Raw genomic sequence first — 17,038 nt, 5'->3', positions numbered from 1 at the left:
TATACTACCACTGACCGGCTCCACTAACATTCTCTTTCAGCCCAGCATCCCACCGCCCCTCCAGATTCCACCATCGCGCGCCCGCCGCCAATTCGCCCTCCGCCTCGCCCAACGCAAAGCGCAGCTCGAATCAACGCGCGAAGCAGAAGAGGACCCAGACGACCCTTCCGCCCCGAAAACTCAAGAGCAAGAAGAACGTGAAGGACACCAGCGCTTCGCACGCATGTTTGAAGGCATCGAAGACTCTTCCGACGACGACAGTCTGCACAGTATCGAAGGTATGGGAGAGGATGAGGAGAGCATACTAGGCCGCATTGAAGTTGAGGGCCAGGAAGTGGGCAGGAGGAGTCCGCTTAAAGTGGCTAGTCCTGAGAAGGTGAGTAGTCCGGAGCTGGAACGGGGGTCGAGTGGTGGAGAGGCGGGGGAGGGGGAGAGGAAGGGGGTGGTTTAGTATGTTGTTGATATGTTTGTGAATGTGGTTGGTGGGTACGGCGCGGGCTTCAGTAGCGGTGTCGTTGATGTGTTGTTCTATGTCGCTGTTGATTGGGCATTGCGCAGATTCATGTAAGATTTACGCGATGGATTGACATGATGTACGTAGTAATGCATGGTTATGAGATACCCCCTTCGATCTATCTCTTTGAGTATTGTACTTTACGTTGAGCTGGAGCACCAAATATAGTCGCAACATGATAATATCGTTGGAGAGGTTTGCACTTTGATGTTGTGTTGTGTCGAAGACGAGGTAGGTACGACGCTGGCGAACAGTACGTTAGACGCTCACGTCAGGTGACTTGGCGACACGCTAGGTAGATCCTTAGCGCGTCCGTCATCCATCCTTCAATACCATCAACACTCACGGACTCCACATACAATCCCACACCACCCACCATGTCCACGCAACCCGCTCCGCCACGCCCTTCCAACGACCACCGCCGCACCTCCGGCGCCCCAAAACGCCAATCCATCCTCCCAAAACCCTCTTCCATCTTTCTCGACACCACCGTCCTCATCGCCCAACACGCGCAAATCACCGGCACGCACCCCGTAACAATCGGTCCTAATACCGTCTTGCACCCTCATAGCAAACTCAGCAGCGCGGTCGCACCTGTTGTCCTCGGTGAGGGCTGTGTGGTCTTTGAACGCGCGAAAGTGGGTGTTGGTATGGGGAATGAGGGCGATGCGGAGGGAAAGAGAGGGAGTGTGGTATCTGCAAGGGGGAGTGCGGGTGTAAGGGAATCGATGAGGAGTGAGGGAACGGTGTTGGGTAGGAATGTGGTTGTTGATTCTGGGGCTGTTGTTGAGGCGGCGGAGGTGGGTGAGGGAAGTGTGGTTGAGGTTGGTGCTGTGCTGGGGAGGGGCAGTATCATCGGTAGGGTATGTGTACTTCCAAGTTTTGATCGCATTCGCGGAGGTCGGGGCTGATATGTTTGTAGTATTGCACTATATCGGCTTCTTCGGTTATACCACCTTATACCCGCTTGCCAGATTATACGGTTGTGTTCAGCGGGAGCCAACAAAGGGTTGATAGGACGCTGCAACTGAGACCGGAGATTCTGGAACAGAAGATGGCGGTGCATGCGAAGCAGCTGGATATGTTTAAGAAGCTTATTCCGAATAATATTGCGAAGTGGTCTTGAGGGGAGGACGTACTCGGGTCTCCGTGCCATCCTTCGGATTCCAGACAAGATGAGCTTCGACACAACGACTACGACCACGTATTTGCACAACCCCCAGCCTACAGCGACTTCAGGAGGTGGAATATCAGTTTGGGCAGTGGAAGCAGGGAATTTCTACGAGACTCGGTGCTGCCTGCCTTGGGAAAGCTTTGGGAAGCCATGGCAGAAGCCATAGCAGCAGGTTTTCACTCACAATGGGCCTCCGGGGAATATACAATATCTCCTGATTGTATATGTACGAAGCACCTCCACCGTCGTTCACGACAAGAACCACCACACCATTTAGCTCTACCGCCACTCGCATTCAACCAGATCAGCACCACGACTAACAATGCCTCTCTACACCTCCAAAGCAGCGTTCGTTGCTTCGGACATGAAGGCATGTCTCAGGCCGGCCTCCGAATCCTCCTGTCCTATCTGCAGCGAGGATCTGCAGCCTCCCGAGCCAGAAGCCTTATGCACAGGCCCCTCAGACGAAGCCGTACAGAACGGCACCACCACCCCTGACAGCTCCGCCGATAACCGTGATAACATAGTCACCGCCACCGCCCTCACCGTCGACGCCAACACCCTACTCGCTGAACCACCTGAGGACCGCTCGCCAGTCAAAGAAGACCACTCCCCCATCAAAGTCACCTGCTGCGCCAATATCTTCGGCCACAACTGTCTAGAAGCCTGGCTCACCAGGGAAAACAGCTGTCCATTCTGTCGCGCCGAATTCTTCCCCTCGCACACCGTACCCACCGGAATGATAGTCCCCATGCTTACTTTGGCCGTTGAGGAAGCGACAGTCCGAGCCACAGAGGCCGAGCAGGCGGCGAGAGCTGGATTCGCAGAGAGAATAGAGGCGACGGCATTTCGCGCTAGAATCACACATTTCGGGCGGTTGCACGCACATAGGGTGCTGAGGGAGGTAATGCTAGAGCGGGCGCTTGAAGTTCTGCAGCAGGAGGATGCGTCTGTGGAATTGGCGGAGCGGGATGACACTGAGGATGAGGACGAGTTGTCTTCTGAGTCCGATTCGGAGGATGAAAGCGGAGGTCATCGCTTTCCGTCAGGGTCTGTTCTGAGTGAAGATGCTGATGACGAGTCTGAGTTGGAGGATGAGGATGAGGATGAGGATGAGGATAGCGGTGATGAGGATAGCGGTGATGAGGACGGAGGGGGCGATGGACGCTCGGAAGGACCTGAATCTGAAGGTGCTATTCTTGTTGAGGGCGCTCATGCAGGTGCTTCAACGCGAGGCTAGAGTGCCATCGCTGGGACCATGAGTGTAAAGAAAAGTTCCGATAGGCCGGCAAAGATGACAAATCAATTCTTCCTCGTTGCGTTTCTTAGAATCATTCATAAATATCCATATCGATATAGCACTTGCTTCTACTATTTGCAGGCCCAGTATCTATAACACTTGCCCACAAACTTGCACATTCATCTCTATTAACATACTTAACAAACTATACCGCATCTCCCATTATTAACGTCACGACACTTCCCACTTCACCCTACTGCCACCGAAACGCATCCCCCGGAATAAAGAAATTCGCATCTTCAAACGTGATAACACGATCCATATCCAGGAAATGGCTATCCATAAACGCATCTGATAGATTAAGCAGAGACTGGTCCTGGACGCTATGTTGGTTTCCCGTCGCACCGGCATTTCCGTATGGAGCGAGAGAGGGGCCAGATGTAGGAACTCCGTTTCCGGGCTGTTGATACGGTAATGGGGTATGGCTCGGGTAAGAAGCTGGTACTTGTGGCGAAGCGTATATTGGAGTTGGTGGTTGTCTGGATGGTGATATCGCGTGTGCGGTTGGGAGGCGCGGGTGATGTTGCTCGTAGATGCTGGGAGAGGGCATGGTTATGTTGCGTATTGCGTCGGGCGGTGGGATGCGGCGTGGACTGAGGGTTGACTGCGAACTGGCGAAGCTGTTAGTGCGTCCGTGGCTCCTCATCAAAGAACGCTCGTGTGCGAGGCTTCTGGAGCGCGCTTGTGGTGTTGCCGCATAAGTCGGACTGGCGTAATTTTGTGGGTCGAGGGTCAGTCCATTGTGGTCGTAAAAGTCGAAGCGGAAATTCGCGTCGTTTTGACAGGCTTCGAGTAGCCGTTTAAGGTGGTTTGCGTATATTCCTGCTTGGTTGTTGAGTTTTGTGTTGTCTGTGTTATTCCCTTTCCATCTTGCGGCCATTTCCTCGAGATTATGGATCAGGCGGTGAAATTCTGATCGTAGAGGTTTGCGGGTGGCTTGGTGTTCGAAGAGTAATACTTTGGCGGCGATGAAGGCGCAGAATGAGAATTGAACGTTGACGAAGGGTATAGGCGTGTGAGTAAGGAACTTGTCGACGATGTTTGAAGTCTCTACGGCGGCGAGCTCGCAGGTCTGGGCACTGCATTCTTTTGGTAATGCGACGAAGTCGTTCCATCCACGGGGCGGGTATCCGATTGGGTGATGCAGTAGTATCATCGATGTATTATGCGTAATGTGTGCTAGTGTTAGATTAGGATCCATGTCGACTACAGTCCTGTCTGATGAGATATTGGAGTCCTTCCATCTAGGGGGCAGGAAGATTTTCCACTGCACGAGTCTCAAGTCTAGCTCCTTGAAGCGTGTCAGCCAACTGACTGCATGCTCCTTGTCTTGCCAGTTGATCCTTTGTTGAAGGAAGAATGTCGTCACTTGACTCAAACTCTCGGTTGCTTCGACGCAGTATGCGAATGCGCCTAGCTTAGAAGCATCAATGTAGCCGTTGGCGGAATTGGGGCTGGCTCCTGGGGGCAAGTGGTCGACTCCTGGGTCTTCTTCGTTGTATTGCGCGGGCACATTTGCTAGTGAGCGCCCGATGCGAGCAGCGGCCTTATTCCAGATACCGAAGTAGGGAGTGGTCACCGGCTCTTCTCTCGTGAAGAAACCGCCGTCTGCCGGTAACCGACGGTGCACATCATCTGCTGTGAGACTGGTGTTCCATCCTGTAGACACCGAACAATATCGATCGAGCAGAAATATGATCCAGAATAATCTTCGCCGCTCTTCCAACTCCGTCCAGTCGTTTGAGGGCTTCACCAAACGCACAGGCGTCATAAGTGACCCTGACTGTGATGTCGATGGCTCGGTAGTAAGTTGCAGGTAGTCTATAGTCCTCGTGAGCGATCCTATCAGCGGCCATGCTCTCTGCGTTTGGCCATCATTGAGAAGATCAAAAACTAGAAAGATGAGGGCCTGCAAGCTTTCAATAGTGACATTACGCATCGCATGCGTTTCCACAATCATCCGGGACACCCTCGTCTGCTGAAGAATCTGATCGTTGTCCAGGTATAGTACGTTGGGGTCCATATGTCGCAGAGCAACGGCGACTAAAGCGTGAAGGACCAGCACGTGGCCTGGATCCTGACAACCTTGGCGCACTCGTGTTTGGAGTCTCGCCTTATGGATATATGGGATCCAATGATGGAACGAGATGCAGAAGAAGTCTGCAACCTTCTCGAGCAGTGGTTGAGACGGCAGGTGCTGCGCGATATCAACATCTTCAAAAGGGAAAAGCCAACTCTCAGCAATTGGCACTTCGAATCTTCTTTTCAACGGATTGGACACCCTGTTCTCTTCTTCGGAGCCTCTGGATCCATCCTCTGCGGATTGTTGGATGTGGCCATAATCAGGAGTAGGCGCGGTACACGGCGCGTGTTCCTCAACGCGAGGTGCGCATTCCTTTACAACATTGGGGCTTTCATGCGCGACGGCACGGCCATTCGTCGTGGTATCGTCATCTCTATACCGTGGCAGTACATTTCCCGCGTCATCTAGGAGTATCCTCTCCAGAAAAGCTACCGAGCGTGAGATTGAGTTCATCGTGGAGGATTACCACATACCGACGCGGCGGGTCAACGCCTCAACAGCTCCGGGCTTAAGCCCAGGTTTGTTCTTTGGCTGATAAACACATTCAGAGGCTATAGCACATATTAGCGACGCAAGATAGCGACGCGAAACAACGCCAATCGACAGAAAAACTCACACAGCCTCAAGCAATGCGAGCACGAGGGTGTCTCGCGCGAACATCGCAGCTTGCGTTGCTTGCAGCTAACGCACGCGGGAGTGTCACCTCCCACCGAGACGGGACCGTCGTCCTCGCCTGCCTGGCTGCCATTGCCAACCGAGTAATTGGTCCACCCAGCCGACATCAGCACGACATCGCAAAAGCGCTGATTAAGAAGAAGCAAATGTGGAGGATGCAGCGAGCGGCGGGCATCGGGATAAATCGATATTACTCCACACGCGGGCCCCGCGCGGTCTAACCCTCCTTTCGGCTGATCACGATCACTCCACCCCGGAAGCCATCCGAGTTTATCAATACGGGACGGGAGCCTATGGCGATACGCGATTTCGATGTACATTCCGGATGCGCTACCTATTGAAGTTTGGATGCAAAGAGGTACACGTCTTTTGCATCGACTGGTGCCGCCCAGGGCGGGTCACACCATAGGACCACCAGACTCACGAGACTATGGAACATGTAGAGCCATTATCGCTCGTCCGCCTTTCGAAAGAACTGTTGGGGTTCGTATCACGCGACAGAGGCTCCTGATAACGCCCAGAACACCATGCCTCCGCTAGACGGCTTCTCAAACAACCCGTTCAAAACCCACGCCGACTTTAAAACCGCATCAATAGCACTCCTTCGCGCATTGAAGCCATACCAATCACCCCATGGCGCAAGAATCAAACTCCCGTTATCAACCGGTACCCATTTCGACGATGTCGCCGCCCAGCTTGAGGGATACGCTCGGCCGCTCTGGGCAGTCGGCGCGCTGATGCACTCGAATGTCGTATCCAAAGACGAGTACGAAGAGCTCATCAAACCTTACGCAATAGGCCTGGCTAACGGTACCAATCCACATCACGAAGAGTACTGGGGCCCAGTCGTACTACGCGATCAAAGAATGGTGGAAATGGAGATTATTTCGTTCGCCCTACTATCAGCTCCAGATACCATGTTTCATTCGCAGACCGAAGAAGCGAAGAGGAATATTACGCAGTGGCTAGGAACTATCAACGGAAAAGACTTCCCCACGACGAATTGGCTCTGGTTCCGCGTTATGACTAACCTAGCGTTGATCAAAGTATGTGGTGTGCCCAAAGAAAATGTACTAGATGCGATGAAAGCGGATTTGGATCTTATGGAGCAGTTTTACCGAGGATGTGGCTGGGCAGCAGATGGTATCTGGAGCAATGAGGGACGACAAGCAGATTACTATTCCGGCAGCTTTGCAATTCAATTTTCGCAGCTCATATATGCGAAGATGGCACAGGATTTGGATCCAGAGCGGTGCGAGAGGTTCCGGGGTAGAGCGAAGGCATTTGCAGTGTCTTTCTGGCGGTACTTTGACACGAATGGTATGTTTACTACCTATCCCGAGTTCCCGTCACTGACTGACGCACTCTAGGTGCCGCTATACCCTTTGGGCGCAGTCTGACATACCGTTTCGCCTTCACTGGATTCTGGTCCGCCGTTGCTTTCGCGGAGGTCGAGCTCCCGGAACTACTCAACGACTGGGGTGTGATCAAAGGTCTTTTACTTCGGCATTTCCGCTGGTGGAGCAGTAAACACGACATGTTCAACATCGACGGCACGTTGACGATCGGCTTCTCTTATCCCAACATGTACATGAGCGAAGACTACAACAGCCCGCAGTCTCCTTACTGGGCCATGAAATCTTTCCTAGCGCTAGGACTGCGGGAAGACCACCCGTTTTGGACTGCGGAGGAAAAGCCTTTACCTAGCACGGAAGTGGCAGTGGCGCCAGTCAAACCGGCTATGCATATCCTCTGCAACCAGCGAAACCACCATTTCCTCCTCTCCATGGGCCAGTTCTGTCCTTGGCCACTCAAAGCCACAGAAGCCAAGTATGGAAAATACGCTTATTCATCGCACTTTGGTTTCAGTGTGCCTACTGGCACTTTAACACAGCAAATCGCACCAGACAGTACACTCGCAGTGAGTAAAGACTGCGGCGAGACATGGCGGGTACCATGGAAGGTTACGAACCATCGTTTTGCTACTGCACAACTGATGCGCAGTGACGAGTTTGTAGAGGATGTACCTTGTTTGACGAGCACATGGAAGCCCTGGGCCGACGCCGATATCACGGTGCAAACATACATCGTCGCTCCTTGCTCGCGCTGGCCAGATTGGTACCTCCGCTGGCACCGCTTCATCAACAATGGGTCCAGTACAGTCAATATCCAGGCCGTTCAAGGTGGCTTTGCGATTCAAGGTCGCGGCGATAAGCTCGGGGAAACCTTACCAACACACGCACATAGCTCTGAAATGCCCCACGAAGCAAGCCGAAACAACGCATCTTTCCCCCAAGGCACAGTAACGACTAAGAACTCAACACTCATCTGCTCAAACGCCGGCGCCAGCGGCATCGCTGCCCTCAATGCACACAGCACCGACCATTCAACAGAAGGATCGTATGCGGAAGTCCTGAAACCAGACGCGAATACGAATTTGATGTGGCAGCGCACACTCATTCCCACTATTAGGAACGAATTAGGTATACCGCCAAGTGCGACAGGGCAGTCGTCTTTTGAGTTTGGCTGCGCAGTGTTTGCTCTGGCTAGGACGAGTGATAGAGAGGAGCGGTACGCGGGGTTGGAGTATGGTGAGTTGTGGGGTGATGTACCTGTGTTGGATACCGGGAAAGGGAAGGAGAGGGACGGGGAATGGTATATTAAGCTTGAATAGATATGCGACAGGCTAACAAAGGAATGTGATATCATCCATGATCAGCTAGCTCAGCAGCACATAGAAAGGCTGTGTAATTGTAACATAATTTGAATCATGAACTTGGGTGAAGATTATGAGGAACGGAAGTATTAAAGCGCAAAACACCACCATGCCTGTGTTCGAGCAGCACACAAAAACATATCTCAACACAGTACACGTTCATACCACACAACCATCATTTGAAAACATATTCTAGTATTCAACCTAGCAAAAAAAGACCCGCAAGCCAAGCTAATCGTGCAAATGTGATAATCGGTATATCTTCCTCCATTCCCCAATCCGATTCAAATAGGCGCCCAGACATTTCAAATCTGTCCGTTATAGCTAGAGAACACACAGATAGTACAAGCAGGTCATGATCTTGCCAATCCGCATCATAGATGTGCAGAGGGTGGATTTTTTGTAAATGACAAAAAGTCAATATAAAAAGACCACGTATAGCCTCCTAGCTTGCGCTGAGGTCCAAGACACCGGGTAACGCCAACATGATTGATTAGCAAAAGGTGGCTGCTATGCCGCGAAGGATGAGTTTGATGAGTGGGTTTGGTATGTCTACCTCTTCCTCACGCAGAAGAAGAGACCAGTGCGACCAAGGAACCACAGACATCCGGCGAAACGGACAATGGCGAGCGCAGCGGTAGCCCACAGAAGGGCCTGGAAGAAATGCGCGGTTCTGCCAGAGGCGCTTGACTGTTATTGAATTAGTAAAAAGTTGCGAGGAGGACACCAGATAACTTACAGAGAAACCGAAGCGGTCAAAGTTGTCTTGGGTAATGACAACCGCGAGTGTGGCGTTGGAACCAATCCAGGCTGTGCACAAATGGGTACGGAAAGACTTGTAAGAGTCCTCCAGAGTCTTCTCGTCGCTCTCGACAGGTGGTACGTAAGGAGCGAGAGCGCGCTTGACTGTGGCCTCGAACTGGCTGTCAATATCGGCTTGCGGCAGATCCGGCTCCTCAATAACGTTGTGCTTGCCGTCGGCTCCCTTCTCCGTCTTCGCCGAGGGAAGCGCATCTGCTTTGTCGGAACCCTTGGTACCCCAGGAAACATCATGCCAGTTGGAGAAGGCGTAGACGTTGAGGATGTTGACGTAGGAAGACATGATGAGCAGATACTGAGGGAATGAGGTGAACATGTGCCATGGGTCCATGTAGAGGAACGAGGCGACGTAGTAGAGACCGAAGGTAGCCGCAAGAGCGATAATGATAATACCGACACCGCTCGACGAGAAGAAGGACGAGGCGAATGCTTCCGGCGATGAGGTGTCGAGTTTCTGCGAGGACGGGTTCGTGAAAGCCTGGACAACGAGGTAGATGGACAGGATGACAATGTAGAACTGGATGAGACCGAAGACGCAGAAAGAGACCAGGTAAGACCACTTGGAACCCTTTGGACGATTACCAAAGGCCAGAATGAACTGTAGGACCAGGAATGCGAGGTAGAGATAGGTGACGATGACGTTGAAGATGGGCGTGACAGTGTTTCCGAAGGGCCAGGCGTCTCGGGTATCGGTTTTGGTGCCGACAAGACTCATGATAACGACGGTAGTAAGCCAGAAGGAAGCCAGGGAGAACCAGGCCATGATGGTCTGGAAGACGTTGTACAGCATTTGAATATGCAGGAAGAACATGCGGACGAGGTTGTGGCCACTCTTGTACATGCGGCCGAAATGGAGCAAGGAGTAGATACCGGCAGCGAAGGAACCGTTCAACCAACGACGACGCTGACCGATGAACTCGGCAGCACCCTCAGGCACATCGGTTTCACCCTTGGAGGCCTTGATGTAGGTGAGATGCCACTTGGATCCAGCCTTGGCGACAAGCTCGAAACACAGAATACGATCTTCGGCCAAGAACATGTTCTTCTTGAAAATGTTCATGCCCTCGATACCCTTCTTTCCGAGGATCTTGGCGAGTGTGTGGTCACCGTGGAAGTACTGCTCGAGCGGTCGGCCCATGATAGCACGGTATCGGTAGGCCGAGAAAGCACCAGGCAACACAGAGACGTATCCGAAGGAGGATTCCAGCGGCTTGTCGAGAATGTTACTGATCTTGTACTCGAAGTTCTGGGCGGCTACAAGCGGGTTGAGGAGGTTCTTCCAGCCCTTACCCAACATAGCGTGAATCTCACCGCAAGCACCACCGAGGTCCTTGTCGTTGTAGAAACCTTCCCAGAGGGCGAGGAGGGACTTGGGACCGGGCTTTGTACCAGCATCGAGCAGAATGCAGACTTCGGGGTTCAGAATGCGACCGATAGCAGTGAAGAGCCATCTGTGGGAGTTGATCTTCTTGCTGTTCTTCTGCTTCAAGCAGAACATCATCTGGACTGGGGGAAGTGTGCTGGCGCTGTCATCGTGAGGGCGAATGAGCTGCTGGTTGGGCGTAACGGAAAGTTGCGTGGTGTATTCGAACTGAGTTGTTAGCGAATTACGAATAGACTAGCATTTGATCAATACTTACGATATGAGCAACGGTCTCGTTTCCGTCAATGTCCTTCTTCATGACACCGTCCTGGTAGATACCGACAGTGGCGAGCAGGTCGAGAGTGCCCTTGTCGCAGGGGTCAATACCGTCGAAAACCAAGCACACGACGATCTTCTGCCAGGCTGGACCGCCCTTGTTCCAGAACTCGGACTTCTTCAGGTTGACAATGTCGCGGATGTTCTGCATGACACCGTGCAGAGTGCGAGCAGTGAGAACCTTGTCTTCGTTGTAGTAGGTAATGGCAATGAGCAGCTCGGTGTGGCGGTTGTACATGGCCGGACGCAGGTTGTAACCGTTCTTGAGGGTGAAGTCGTTGGGGTCGCATGTCGCAGCAGTGTCTAGCGGCTGTCAGACCTGAATGGGAAATACAAAACGTGGGACTTACAGCGCATGTGGGTGAACTCCTCGCTACCGCTCTCAAGGTCGTTGCGGTACTTGGCCTGGATGGCGTTCTGGATGGCAGAGGGGACGGGGTAGTCGGCACTCAGAACGGAGCCCTGGACAAGCTTGACCTTACGGGTCATACCACGCTTGAGACCGCCAGCGGCACCTCCGCCGGGCTGCTGTCGCTGCCTCCATGCTTCGGTTGAGCTGGTCTCGCTCCTCTGGTATGGTGATGGGGCTCGCTGGGGAGCACCGAAGTCGCCCTGCGCGTCGTAGCCACCGGACGCTGAGTAAGAAGTGCCGGCGTGGGCCTCGCCAGGGTATTGTGTTGGCTTGTCGGTCGCGTAGGACTCGGTCAAGCTGTAGGTGGAGTGCGGGCGGACCTCAGGGTTACCGTAGAAAGGGTCCGGGTGGGCGCCGGTAGGGTTCTCGTGCAGCAGCGAGCGGCCTACCTCCTCCTCATCGTGGGTGCGGTCGTACTGCGGACGCTGTCAGTATGTCGTGCCTTCCTCCATATCATCAGGGGCGCCTACGCCGGTGTTCGGGTCTCCAAGGTTATAACCTTGGTTATTGTTGTACGCCATGACGTGCTGCAGTCCACGGGCCGGCGCTGCAGATGGCGGTGTTGAAGGGAAAAAGGAACAGGCGGTAGGGGTATCAACGGTTGAGATAGAAGAAAGTCGGCAGCGCACAACTCGGGGTGTCGCTTGATAAAGGTGGATGGAATGTCTGGGGCGCTTCAGGCCTGAGAAAGCTGAAGGGACGCGCGCTAAACCCCTTGTGGTGGGATGGGGGAAGGTGCGCTAGGAAAACCGCCGTCTCTGAAACACGGCTTAGCCAGCTTCTATTCGTCGTCACCGTGTAAGCTGCGCGTTTCGGATGCAGCTGGGCACTCCTTTAACAAGAATGCATTCGTGGAGACGCTTCAAGAACCGGCGATCGCTCCTACTTGAATTCCACGGCAACCGCAAAACCTGCTGGCGGTGAAGCACACGACCGAAGCACATGAAGTCTCCGTCGTCTGTCAGTGTGGCGCTAGCCGGCCACGACCTCTAAAATTAGACGGGCCCTGGACGCTTGCTTGCTCAGCCTCACCAAAGTCTACCAACATCGCTATTGCCGGCATACTATGATACTATCATGTAGACTGCCTGACTCGCCTGGCGCAGACTACTCCTACGACGTGCATACAACGCCCGTTGCCGTCGAGTGGCTGATATGTTCAAAATCTCCTATGCGTGGCTGCGCGTCCTTGTGTCAAGCTAGGGGTCGCACGGTCGACGTCAGCCAGCTTTCAAGGTTGCTCCGCAGGCGGATCCACTCAGAGAGATCTCCTAGTTCTCTGCAAAGGGTTACATGCATTGCTGCTGTAACCTAGCCGTCCAACTTGTATACGAACCCGTAGTCGGGGCGATTGATTTTAAAATAGGGCCGTTCCTATACCACCATTACAAACTTCGCCACGTCGTTTTTGCCTGCCGTTTTGCCTGCGTTATTGCAGTGCTGCGTTTGGCTGCTGGGTTCGCGTGATGGCGGTGCGGTGACAGGGTCCAGCCCTGTGTTGAGGTCTCCTATCCGCTGCTGTGGGCCGCCGTTGGAAAGCTGTTCCTGGACCCAGGACCCTTCATCTCTGCTGGGTCTCACATCTCAACCGCCACATACTCGATCTCGCTGACAGCTTGGCATCGGCGTCTGTACCACATATGTTCAGAGACAACGTCGGAAAGTCAATCTCCCACAGCAATCCTTGTTGCGATACAAGCCTGCGTTATTGACGTTCTCGAAAAGGTGCACAACAAGATGCATAGAGCAGGTTGGCCTATGCTGAGCAACAGTCTGCGCGCTTGCCCGTGTTATCACGTGCTACAGCCGCCTCTGACATCCACGGATACCTCCAGGGCTAGGGAGTTCTTTCCAACCCAGGTAGCGACATAAAAACATCCTCTCTCAAATCGCTTCTTTGGCAGCGAAGATGGCGAACGCTCCTGCCTTCTTGCACCTTATCGCGCGGGGAGCAGCAGGCCGCACCTTCCGTCACCAGCGCCTCAACAAAACGAAAACTTGCATTCTCCATGCCCAGTTGTGCACCCGCACCATTCCTGTAGTCTTTCCTCGTGCTCGAAAAACAACACCTTATTCCTTCCCCCGCTTGGCTGGCGTCATACCCGCAGGTACTGCCCCGCATCAGAGTACTAGTTACGATAGTTGTCACTACAACAGTTGAACCTCTTGTTCGCTAATCACCTAGGAAGCTTTACACACTTCCTCCTCGACCCGCATATCCACTAAGCGGTACGAGCCGCCATGGCCTCAGCCGCACCATTAGTAGATCTGCCCAAATCCAAGTCTGGTGCTTCACCACCATCCACGGCGACCACGTCTCCAATAGCTGAGGGTCACGACAATACGACTCAATGGCGAACACCTGAGAATCCGAACTTTGTACATCCTGATCACGCAATACCGTCACCAAGCTATCCTAGCGCGGAGAATCTCATCATCGTTTGCTGCCACGCCATCTTCCTTCCGAATGCAGATGAGCCCAACTTCCCATTGTGTAGTCCTCATTATGAGCCCCATTGGCTGCTAGCGCCTTTTCAAAAGTCAGACGAAGCGACAGGCAAGCCAGGCGAGCATGAGACGTTCTTGGCCCATATCAAAGCTGGTATCGATGCCTTGACTGTCGGAACAGACGCAGAGCATCCTCCTTCGAGCATTCTTGTCCTCAGTGGCGGTGCTACTAAACGAGCGGAATCTTTGAAAACTGAGGCACGCTCATACTACCATGCAGCGCTCGCAGAAGAGTTAGCAGAAGGTCATAGGGGTGGAGGACGAACTCATAGGTACGTTTTAAAACAACACTCGCAATGCCAAATCGCGTCATTGGACGTGCTGGTGAATGAACCAGATGCAAACAGCAAGACTTATTTCCAGACCGTATTCTAACCATGTACACAGATTGTACAACAAGGGCTATATATTACTGGAAGAACAAGCGACCGATTCATTCCAGAATCTGCTGTTCAGCATCCTCCTTTTCAGGAAGGCCACTGGCAACTATCCGAAACAGATTCGGGTAATCACGCATGCTTTCAAGTCGAAGCGTTTCCTCGAACTGCATGCTCCGACTATACGATGGCCGAAAGAACGTATCCTGGTGCAGGGCATAGATCCACCGATGGCGAATGACGCATTACAGAGCACGCTTCGTGGGGAAGAAGAGAACGGATATGCGGCATGGGAGAATGACCCTATGGGTACCGGAGATCTTCTAGGTGGGAAGAGGCAGTTACGCGGATGTGATGATAGCAAAGCAGCTCAGCACTTCAAAGATTTGGAAGACAGTGTCAAGGAGTTGTTTCAGGGCACCGTATCTGACGAGCTGCCGTGGATAAGCTAGACCAACAAAGGCTCGGACTTGCGCGCTGTCTGATATCCTACTATGCTATCGAAGTGTCTTGTTTGGTCGCCCGCAAAGCACCACGTCTTCTCCGAGTGGAATCCATTTTGTTTCTTTCAATCTTGTGACGGGCAGTCGTTCCGAGCCACCATCGGGACAGACTTGTACACCGCCTCTTCCTAGCCATGTAGGAGCAATTGTAATGATAACAGAGTCGACTAGGGAATAGGCGGGGCCAGGTCCTAGCATATCATTGATGACAAAACCGCCACCTTCAATCATCACACTCTTTATACCTCGGTGCGCCAGAGCATCGAGAATGATATGCCACGACGAACTAGCTGCAGCAATGTCCTCCGGAGAAAGTTGCCGAATCAAATACTCGCCACCTACGCCTTCAAGTATCTTTCGTTGAGTATTGGACGGCTCCACGCAGGTCACAATATAAGGTGCCTTCCCCTTGCCCTCCTTGGCTAATCTCATAACTTTGCTCTCTTCGCGAAACTGCCAGCGCCCGTGAGGATCAACGACGACTGGTCTTGGTTGCCCCACGAGCCCTTGTCCACCATAGCCACCTACGCCCTCGATTCGGCAGTTTAGCGATGGGTTGTCGGCAATAGCTGTCCCAGCTCCGATCAGAATAGCATCGTGTCTTGATCTCAGGAAATGGGTCATGGCCTTGGATTGCGGGCCAGATAACGCTGTCTGCACACCTGGTGCGATGGCTAGTTGGCTGTCGAGAGAAGTAGCGAAAGTCAATGTGACGAAGGGCTTAGAAACGTGTTCGTGAGCTGGGGGCGATGTAGGCGAGTCATGAGGTAGATAGCCTTCTATGTGCTGGCTATCGGAACCTGGAAAGTGTAACGCGTCTCGTACAGGAGCCGTCATGGCTGCTGTGACTATGTTCCGCCTGTACCTGCGAGTATCGTGAGTTTGTAGATGGATGCTGAGAACCATGAATGACTAAGCCGTAAAGTGGGCATCACCGAGAAACCGTGGTTGGGACCCCACGTCGCAGCACGGACGCCCGAGGATCGTGGCAGCCTGCCCAACTGTCCCTCACTCTCGCGTATAATATCCATAGGCCTTCTTTTGTTTGGCGTTTGTACTTTCGCAGGCTTTCGCACTCGTCGCCTTTTCTACTAGCCTCTCCCTATTACCCAACCGCCACCTAGTCCTCTTCCTCTCGCCGTTTGCCCCGCGACCCTCACGCGCGCGCTTTCCAGCACACAAACGCGGTTGTATCTATACAGGCAATAGCCCAGACGCCGCATAAAATACCGCCAAGATGATGAAAATATGGTCTATGGTAGGCTTCTACAAGACTGGTGTCGCATGGCATAGCAAGACGGCTGACGATCCTGTAGAAGAAACAGCAGCAGCAGGATGAGGCTGCACAAGCTGCCTCGAGTAAGAAGAAGAAGGTCACCCCAGCCCAGCTGCGAACACAGAAAGGTACGGTTATCTTTCGGCTACATACGATATCCCTCGCAAAGCTAATGCGACACAGATCTCGAGGAACTATCTCTCGGCACAACGATGAAGACGCACTTCCCCAACCCCGACGATATCCTCAACTTCGAGCTCACAATCGATCCTGACGAGGGAATGTACAAAGGTGGACGCTTCAGGTTCGACTTCAAGATCAATCAGAACTTCCCCCACGACCCGCCAAAAGTCAAGTGCACACAGAAGATCTACCACCCGAACATCGATCTGGAGGGAAACGTATGCCTGAATATTCTGCGAGAGGACTGGAAACCAGTATTGAACTTGAATGCGGTCGTTGTTGGTCTGCAGGTATGTTCTACGGATTCTTGGACATATGGACGGTACGTTGACAGATCACAGTTTCTCTTCCTCGAGCCGAACGCGTCCGACCCGCTGAACAAAGAGGCCGCCGAAGATCTCAAGCAGAACCGCGAGGGCTTCAAGCGCAACGTGCGCGCATCGCTCGGCGGCGGCACAGTCAAGGGACAGAACTTTGATCGCGTGCTCAAATGAGCTTTACGGCATAGAATCAGAACAACACAAACTTTCACGCAGCAGTCCTTCGAAATGCCCCTCCACGGACGGATGCGTCACAATGACATGAGACCGAGCCACGGACTCACTACAGGACAGGGTTGATGCATAGGAGAAGATTGGAGGTGAACATGTCAACACATTAGCGACTGCATGTATAGTCTGGCGCATCATGTAGAGGGTGCATGGGTATCATATGGGCGCAATATAGTCTTCTAAGATCTCATACAATATGACTGCACATTTGCACACAAAGATGACTTTACCCGTTCGTGATACTTTAC

General features: G+C 52.9%; 8 protein-coding genes across 8 annotated transcripts; 5 read left to right on the top strand and 3 right to left on the bottom strand.

Moving 5' to 3' along the window:
• The first annotated feature begins 851 nt into the window (after positions 1–851).
• On the top strand, positions 852–1,840 carry BKA58DRAFT_2341 (trimeric LpxA-like protein). The gene is made up of 2 exons (XM_046166549.1): positions 852–1,377; positions 1,437–1,840. Exons 1-2 carry the CDS (start codon positions 892–894, stop codon positions 1,638–1,640), a joined length of 690 nt encoding a protein of 229 aa, XP_046030327.1. The 5' UTR covers positions 852–891; the 3' UTR covers positions 1,641–1,840.
• BKA58DRAFT_2337 (uncharacterized protein) lies at positions 1,841–2,999 on the top strand. The gene has a single exon (XM_046166538.1). The coding sequence runs from the start codon at positions 2,011–2,013 to the stop codon at positions 2,926–2,928; it is 918 nt and encodes a 305-aa protein (XP_046030326.1). The 5' UTR covers positions 1,841–2,010; the 3' UTR covers positions 2,929–2,999.
• A 1-nt stretch (position 3,000) lies between these two features.
• Positions 3,001–6,169, bottom strand: BKA58DRAFT_2336 (fungal-specific transcription factor domain-containing protein). Its single transcript, XM_046166535.1, has 3 exons — positions 5,688–6,169; positions 5,545–5,622; positions 3,001–5,499 (listed from the first exon to the last, which is right to left on the bottom strand). The coding sequence occupies exons 1-3, from the start codon at positions 6,064–6,066 to the stop codon at positions 3,182–3,184; spliced, it is 2,775 nt and encodes a 924-aa protein (XP_046030325.1). The 5' UTR covers positions 6,067–6,169; the 3' UTR covers positions 3,001–3,181.
• On the top strand, positions 6,121–8,688 carry BKA58DRAFT_2331 (uncharacterized protein). The gene is made up of 2 exons (XM_046166520.1): positions 6,121–7,066; positions 7,117–8,688. Exons 1-2 carry the CDS (start codon positions 6,274–6,276, stop codon positions 8,418–8,420), a joined length of 2,097 nt encoding a protein of 698 aa, XP_046030324.1. The 5' UTR covers positions 6,121–6,273; the 3' UTR covers positions 8,421–8,688.
• Positions 8,689–8,717: 29 nt separating this feature from the next.
• BKA58DRAFT_2323 (chitin synthase-domain-containing protein) lies at positions 8,718–12,048 on the bottom strand. Its single transcript, XM_046166504.1, has 5 exons — positions 11,863–12,048; positions 11,331–11,808; positions 10,922–11,283; positions 9,202–10,872; positions 8,718–9,152 (listed from the first exon to the last, which is right to left on the bottom strand). The coding sequence occupies exons 1-5, from the start codon at positions 11,911–11,913 to the stop codon at positions 9,015–9,017; spliced, it is 2,700 nt and encodes an 899-aa protein (XP_046030323.1). The 5' UTR covers positions 11,914–12,048; the 3' UTR covers positions 8,718–9,014.
• A 1,198-nt stretch (positions 12,049–13,246) lies between these two features.
• BKA58DRAFT_2302 (uncharacterized protein) lies at positions 13,247–14,752 on the top strand. Its single transcript, XM_046166465.1, has 2 exons — positions 13,247–14,172; positions 14,288–14,752. Exons 1-2 carry the CDS (start codon positions 13,634–13,636, stop codon positions 14,727–14,729), a joined length of 981 nt encoding a protein of 326 aa, XP_046030322.1. The 5' UTR covers positions 13,247–13,633; the 3' UTR covers positions 14,730–14,752.
• Positions 14,753–14,774: 22 nt separating this feature from the next.
• On the bottom strand, positions 14,775–15,617 carry BKA58DRAFT_302573 (dihydrofolate reductase-like domain-containing protein; the record flags this gene model as incomplete). Its single annotated transcript, XM_046166937.1, has 1 exon — positions 14,775–15,617. One exon carries the CDS (start codon positions 15,615–15,617, stop codon positions 14,775–14,777), a length of 843 nt encoding a protein of 280 aa, XP_046030321.1.
• Positions 15,618–15,852: 235 nt separating this feature from the next.
• BKA58DRAFT_2310 (ubiquitin-conjugating enzyme/RWD-like protein) lies at positions 15,853–17,011 on the top strand. The gene is made up of 3 exons (XM_046166488.1): positions 15,853–16,038; positions 16,097–16,184; positions 16,240–17,011. Exons 1-3 carry the CDS (start codon positions 16,018–16,020, stop codon positions 16,731–16,733), a joined length of 603 nt encoding a protein of 200 aa, XP_046030320.1. The 5' UTR covers positions 15,853–16,017; the 3' UTR covers positions 16,734–17,011.
• The last annotated feature ends 27 nt before the right edge of the window (positions 17,012–17,038 follow it).

This window comes from Alternaria rosae, assembly GCF_020736505.1.
Source record: "Alternaria rosae strain MPI-PUGE-AT-0040 chromosome Unknown BKA58scaffold_1, whole genome shotgun sequence".
NCBI classification, from domain to species: Eukaryota; Fungi; Ascomycota; class Dothideomycetes; order Pleosporales; family Pleosporaceae; genus Alternaria; species Alternaria rosae.
Note: the sequence above shows the minus strand (reverse complement) of the source record. Positions and strands in the feature narration are given on the sequence as shown.

Excerpts from the sequence above, each read along its gene's own strand:
- BKA58DRAFT_2341 (XM_046166549.1), top strand. The coding sequence starts at position 892 with ATGTCCACGCAACCCGCTCCGCCACGCCCTTCCAACGACCACCGCCGC. Across the intron at positions 1,378-1,436 it reads GGGGCAGTATCATCGGTAGG|TATTGCACTATATCGGCTTC; the intron begins GTATGTGTACTT and ends ATATGTTTGTAG.
- BKA58DRAFT_2337 (XM_046166538.1), top strand. The coding sequence starts at position 2,011 with ATGCCTCTCTACACCTCCAAAGCAGCGTTCGTTGCTTCGGACATGAAG.
- BKA58DRAFT_2336 (XM_046166535.1), bottom strand. The coding sequence starts at position 6,066 with ATGTACATCGAAATCGCGTATCGCCATAGGCTCCCGTCCCGTATTGAT. Across the intron at positions 5,623-5,687 it reads CTCGCATTGCTTGAGGCTGT|CCTCTGAATGTGTTTATCAG; the intron begins GTGAGTTTTTCT and ends TATGTGCTATAG. Across the intron at positions 5,500-5,544 it reads GGCGTTGACCCGCCGCGTCG|CTTTTCTGGAGAGGATACTC; the intron begins GTATGTGGTAAT and ends CACGCTCGGTAG.
- BKA58DRAFT_2331 (XM_046166520.1), top strand. The coding sequence starts at position 6,274 with ATGCCTCCGCTAGACGGCTTCTCAAACAACCCGTTCAAAACCCACGCC. Across the intron at positions 7,067-7,116 it reads GCGGTACTTTGACACGAATG|GTGCCGCTATACCCTTTGGG; the intron begins GTATGTTTACTA and ends GACGCACTCTAG.
- BKA58DRAFT_2323 (XM_046166504.1), bottom strand. The coding sequence starts at position 11,913 with ATGGCGTACAACAATAACCAAGGTTATAACCTTGGAGACCCGAACACC. Across the intron at positions 11,809-11,862 it reads TTGGAGACCCGAACACCGGC|TACGACCGCACCCACGATGA; the intron begins GTAGGCGCCCCT and ends CAGCGTCCGCAG. Across the intron at positions 11,284-11,330 it reads GGAGTTCACCCACATGCGCT|ACACTGCTGCGACATGCGAC; the intron begins GTAAGTCCCACG and ends GACAGCCGCTAG.
- BKA58DRAFT_2302 (XM_046166465.1), top strand. The coding sequence starts at position 13,634 with ATGGCCTCAGCCGCACCATTAGTAGATCTGCCCAAATCCAAGTCTGGT. Across the intron at positions 14,173-14,287 it reads GGTGGAGGACGAACTCATAG|ATTGTACAACAAGGGCTATA; the intron begins GTACGTTTTAAA and ends CCATGTACACAG.
- BKA58DRAFT_2310 (XM_046166488.1), top strand. The coding sequence starts at position 16,018 with ATGATGAAAATATGGTCTATG. Across the intron at positions 16,039-16,096 it reads TGATGAAAATATGGTCTATG|AAGAAACAGCAGCAGCAGGA; the intron begins GTAGGCTTCTAC and ends ACGATCCTGTAG. Across the intron at positions 16,185-16,239 it reads CCAGCTGCGAACACAGAAAG|ATCTCGAGGAACTATCTCTC; the intron begins GTACGGTTATCT and ends AATGCGACACAG.